At 37.9% G+C, this 6000-nt stretch overlaps 1 protein-coding gene across 1 annotated transcript in view; it reads left to right on the forward strand.

The window, feature by feature from the left end:
• The window catches only part of FBN1 (fibrillin 1), a 254695-nt gene extending 252526 nt beyond the window's left edge, over positions 1-2169 (forward strand). The window contains exon 65 of the mRNA XM_024115513.2: positions 874-2169. Within this exon, the coding sequence (XP_023971281.2) occupies positions 874-1263 (390 nt within the window). The 3' untranslated portion in view covers positions 1264-2169. The remainder of the gene's footprint in view (positions 1-873) is intronic.
• The last annotated feature ends 3831 nt before the right edge of the window (positions 2170-6000 follow it).

A 6000-nucleotide genomic window follows, 5' to 3' on the forward strand; every position in this document is an offset into this window, starting at 1 on the left:
AAGTAGGTTCATAGGTGTGTCTTTCGGTAGGGATGGTTTTGCGTCAGTGAATAAAATTGAAATAAACTGGTTCTTTCTTAGCATCAGTGCTGCAACCCATCTGCTGTGGTTTGGGAATTGATGGGCTTGAGGATGTGGGGAGGGGGAAGGGTAAGCTGTGACAAAGTGAGAGAGTAGCATAGACATATATACACTACCAAACGTAAAATAGATAGCTAGTGGGAAGCAGCCGCATAGCACAGAGAGATCAGCTCAGTGGTTTGTGACCACCTAGAGGGGTGGGATAGGGAGGGTGGGAGACGCAAGAGGGAAGAGATATGGGAACATATGTATATGTATAATTAATTCACTTTGTTATGAAACAGAAACTAACACACCATTGTAAAGCAATTATACTCCAATAAAGATGTTAAAAAAAAAAAAAAGCAGATCATGTGCTGATATCCAGGAAGAAAAAAAAACTTAAGTGTGCATCTGAATCATCTGGAAGGCTTGTTAAAACGGATTTCTGGAAAACATCCCCAGGGTTTCTGATTCACTAGGTCTCAGGTGACACCAAGAACTTGCATTTCTAACAGATGCCCGGGTGATACTGATGCTGTTACTAGGGGACCACACTTTGAGACCCACTGCAATAGAAGACCACCAAATACAAGTGATTTCAACTTTCTCCTTGACACATTTATTTTTTAATATTATAAAAATGTGCCAATTTAACATTTGTGGTTTAAGCAGTATTTTATGAATACTCACTTTCAATACAGTATATACAACATGAGAAGAAAGTTGTGTTAGTGTGAGATGTGAGTCACTTTTTCTTTAGTAAGTGGCATATTTACCTTTTATTTAACACATTGCCATATGTCTTTCCAGGATCAGCCTGAGATAGAAGCCAATGTGAGTCTTGCAAGCTGGGATGTTGAGAAGACAGCCGTGTTTGCTTTCAATATTTCCCACATCAATAACAAGGTCCGAATCCTAGAACTCCTTCCAGCCCTTACGACTCTGACGAATCACAACAGATACTTGATTGAATCTGGAAATGAAAATGGCTTCTTTAAAATCAACCAAAAGGAAGGGATCAGCTACCTCCACTTCACAAAGAAGAAGCCAGTGGTTGGAACCTATTCATTACAAATCAGTAGTAGTCCACTTTATAAAAAGAAAGAACTTAATCAGCTAGAAGATAAATATGACAAAGACTACCTCAGTGGTGAACTGGGTGATAATCTGAAGATGAAAATTCAGATTTTGCTTCATTAATTCACCATCCAGAGACCAAATAATTAAAAAACAAAGATAGATAGGTAGAACTGAATTTTTCCCCCAATCAGAATCTTCATATTATAGGTACAGTCTTTCACCACGTAAATTGCTATAAATAAGCACTATTCTTGTATTACAAAAGCAAGGTACAGGTGACTACCCTAGTTCAAAACAACCACTTTCTCAGGCTTCTCATGTATGTAGCTAAGCTACCTTGTCATATGTGTTTATTTTTGAAAACTGGGACATGTATTTCCACTGAGGGTTGGCCATTCATGCTGACGTGCCATCCTTCTAGCAGACGTACAGGAATGTGCTTTCAATTTATGGACTGTTCTATTTTTTCAAATTGTAAAACTCTGCTTCTCCAAATACAAGTATTAGGTTGGCCATTTATAATATCTATTTGGTGCTAGTAAATTCTCAAACTAGATTTATAAATGCACTGTAATATTTACACAACTTAGAAACCAAATTACAAGTATTCAGTTCAAATACTTCATTAATTTCAATCAACCAAAGTTAGTTCAGTAGCTTATCTCAGTTATGAGTATAATACATTACATGTAAATTAAGTGTGTGTATACTGTAATCGTGCTATTTTTTATCATTGAAACATTTATAAACTAGAATAATAATGCCCTTAATGTGAGGGTTTGTAATGGTGCTTATTAAGACCAAAGACTTGTTAAATGTATACACCAAGTGGTAATGAAATTTCTGTGACTGGCCCACACATGCATGGAGGTCTGGGAGGACCAGGAAACAGCCTCAGCAGCCAGAGGATCACCAGTGCATCCTTCATCACACCTGTGCAATATGCCAAGATTACCCTCGGCCATTCCTGTCAACAAGGGGTCCATGTCATAAATGACACAATAAAACAGTCTCTTTTTTAGTGTACCCCTTGGCTTTGTGTTCTTGCATGGATGTGGGATTGGAGGGGCCATTCTGGAGACTAAATAAAGTCTCCTGAAATTAAACTATCCTGGATCTGTTAGTTACAGCATCTAAAGGTGCCAAATATATAACCACTAGAAGAAAATTTAACATATTTGAGTCAGTCCTTTGTTTTATTCATTCAAGACAGCGGAGTTCTCACCAACAAGATATTTAGACTGTAGCATTATTTCTAAAACGTGACCTAATTAATCCTGTGACTTTTAAACTACTACAGTACTTAAAAACATCCAGTTCATTGTCTTAGAGCACATGCGTTCCATTATAAAAATTTATCATGCCCCCTCCCCTCAAATATACACAGTGTTGGCAAGCTTAGGCGTTCCATCCTTTTTTTCTCCCCTAAACATCTGTTGTTAGTCAGTGCTAGCCTAATTACAAAGGGATAATCCCAAACTGAATCCAATTGAATGCTATAACTCTTGTTTTCTGAATGTCATAATTTGAAAATGCTGTTTTATTTTAAGAGCAATATTGAATATTTAACAGTTAAGCTTGTTCAATTGATAATGAATTTTTAAAAGCCCTTAGGGCATTTAAGGCTAGTGAAAATAAAAGTGAAATGAGGATGCCGTATGGAGAAGAAACCATACAGGACACAGAATAGTCCTCAAAAATCTTCAGAAAACTAGGCTAATGAAGATGGAGTAGGTATATTCTAGAAGACAAAACCAGGGTCAGTTGGTGTAAAGCTCAGTTTAGCACTTACCTTCCTAATTGTCAAGCTACCCATTGAGAGAACGTGTTTCCTTGCAATGTGGTGAGCTCCCTTGTCACTAGAGTGTTTCAGTCTAGGCAGCCAGTGGACAAGGATGCTTTCTTCCACTAACAGGCCATGAACATCTCAAAGTATTTTTTTTCTAAATCTATTATTTTGCCATCCAAAAAAATTTCATCTCTATTGAGCATCAATTATGAGCGAGTCAAATGACTAGTTTGGAAGGGATTTGTACCTTGGTTAGGAAGTTAAAATGACTCAAAATTTCCTTTTATCTCTGCGCCTATGGTTCTCTGATGGAGGTGTACTAAAATTGTTAGAGAAGAATATATAGCATATGGTAAACAACAGCTTGCAAATGGAAAATGTCTTTGATAATTTAACCTGAACTGCATTATATTCAATAATGGATTTTCTTTATAACAGAACAAAATAGAGTTGGCACAGAGTAGATCACTTTGATACTTTTAATAGTCTCAGTGTGGATTTTATTTATTTAAGAGCCAACAATTCTCAACAGCATATTTTCCGTGTTTCTGACTGTAACAAAACATTTTCCTCACTGTTCCATTGTAAATAGTCCTCTTGCCGGAACTTTTTTTAAATTCTGAGATTTAAACCTGTACCTTTCAATTGTCTGTGACCTTTTGATTTTACTTTCAATGGTTGAAGAATTTGGTTTTATAAATCTCAGAAGCTTGAAAAGTCTTGTCTCTACCCCTCAGCCCATTTCACTTGCCAATAATTATTTTGTAAGTAGGGTTGAAATGAACTCAGCTGGCCTTATGAAATGTTTAAACTTGCACAAACAACGACATTTTTGTTCAACAAATAGCACTTCACTCAGCCAAAATTGCTTTGGACATTGCCATTACAAATACTGTTCAACTTCAGAAATCATGTTTGTAAACTAGATAAGCCAAAATAAAGGACAATTAGGTTGATATTATATTAGCATACTTAAAAATTATATACCTGTAAATTGTTAGTTTTTTTTTTTAAGTCAGTCAGCTTTATCCACAGAATGTACTATATTCTGACTTTAACTGTAGTTCCTAGAGATAGGTTACAAGCGTAATTATTAAATGGTTTAAAGACATTGTTTTTAAATGCTAGTAGATTACTGGGAGAAAGATTAGTTTTCACATACATTGCTGAAGACAAAATTATTTCCCCCTTGGCAATTTTAAACACTTTCTCAAAAAAAAAAAAAAAGCAAACCAATTTACTTTTTTAAGCATTTTGATACCCAATATGAGCCTAACATTATGTACTGTTAAAAAAGGATTCTCAGTATTACGAGTTTAGGGTTCGAGAGAAACAAGGTGGCTCTGAATTTGATTTTGCAAATTCCCACGTGTATCCAAGATTGGGTTCACTTACAAGATTGGGTCTCAATGAAAGGTTCTAACATTCTCACAAATGTCTTTATAAACATAAGGGTCTTGTACATTTGACACCTGACATACATTTGGCAGGACCTGGCAATGTCACCAAATCTGTTATTTCAACTAACTGCTAATGAATCCAAAATGTTTTTTTGGCAACATCATAACCTCTTTTCAGGACATAGGCTGTTTTGCATCCTTGATGTAAGCTGGAATTACGACCTCTACAAATAGAGGTCAGTTTCATTTTTACTGTTGGACAGTGGAAGGTGCCTTCTTTTTAACTGAATGAAGTCATAGCAGGTAAGTGGCTGTGATTTCCCACTAGCTCAACTCTCTGCTCTCTATCCATTCCACACAAATATTCAGTCATTTTTGGTCTTTGCAGCTACTCCCATTTCATAAATCAATGCATTACCCTCTCCATGTTCCCTTTTGCCCCTCAAGGGTTGGTTGTGGTGTCAGCTATAAGGTATCACATTCAGTATATTTCTAGAATCCTTAGCTTGAGTTCAAAGTTAAGCAACACTGAGGTAGAGATGGTTAGCAGAAAGCAGCTGCTCCATTCAGCAGTTTCTGGGTAACTCTCATACCCCACATGATGTGCTTTTTGCAGCTGTACTGAGACTTGAAGAAATCAGAAGAGGTCTGTTCCCTTTTTAATGTAAAATTCTCTCTGGTGGAGAATTAAATCAAACCTGAATAATTTAGCTTTTTCTTTTCCTGGAAATGGAGATGTGAAAAAATCCCTATGATAAACACACATCCCATCAATCCCCCACCCATTTACATTAAAAGGTCACAGTCCTGTATAGTTGTATCTGCATGGCAAGCTCTGTTCTGGGTTTCCCCAACAGCTCTGCTATGACCAGACCTATCAGGAAAGATTAACAGGACCCTGATATATCAGAATTTCAAAAGCATGACAGGCTGGATTGGGTTTGTGTCCATGTATTTTTGTTGCTACATGAAATCAACATGATATGCTATTCAGTCTTTCCGCCTCCAGCTGCACCAAGATTATCCCCCTTCAGCGTGTTCACTGCACCTGTCTACAGCAGTTCTGTGATCCAGCTCCAGTGATCCTGTGTCTCAGGAAGGTTGCAAGTTCCTCTGAGGACTGCTGCTTCCTACACACTTGTAAACTGACCACAACAGGCTCTCTTGTGGGTCATTCACCATAAGCATTGAGCCCAGGAGTCAGTCTACTGTAGAACCACCCCCCTAAGAGAAAACTGCTCCTGATCATGCCCACTCATCCACACCCACTCTCACAGGCCTCTCACCCACCAGGAGAGGGCATGGAAGCTGGGACACCATTCCTAAAGGCTCTCCATCTCAAGGTTTCTTTCCCTCAGGGTCTGCGATTCTTAATTCACAGTTCTGACCTTTCCTTATCATATCAAGAAAGTTTGCTGAGAGTTCAGTTCAGTCCTGAGGTCCTCGGGAGCACCAGATCCAGAGTCCTGACACTGTAGGCAATCTGGGGTCAGAAAACTGTGTTCAGGAGATTGGCCAAGATGGCCAAGTAGAAAGACCCCGAGCTCACCTCCTCTCACTGGAACACCAAAATCACAACAATCTGCAGAACAACCATTGATGAAAAAGACCAGAAACTGCCAAAAAAGATCTTCTACAAATAAAGACATAAAGAAGAGACGGGATTCC

This window comes from Physeter macrocephalus, chromosome 11 (assembly GCF_002837175.3).
Source record: "Physeter macrocephalus isolate SW-GA chromosome 11, ASM283717v5, whole genome shotgun sequence".
Classification (NCBI taxonomy): Eukaryota; Metazoa; Chordata; class Mammalia; order Artiodactyla; family Physeteridae; genus Physeter; species Physeter macrocephalus.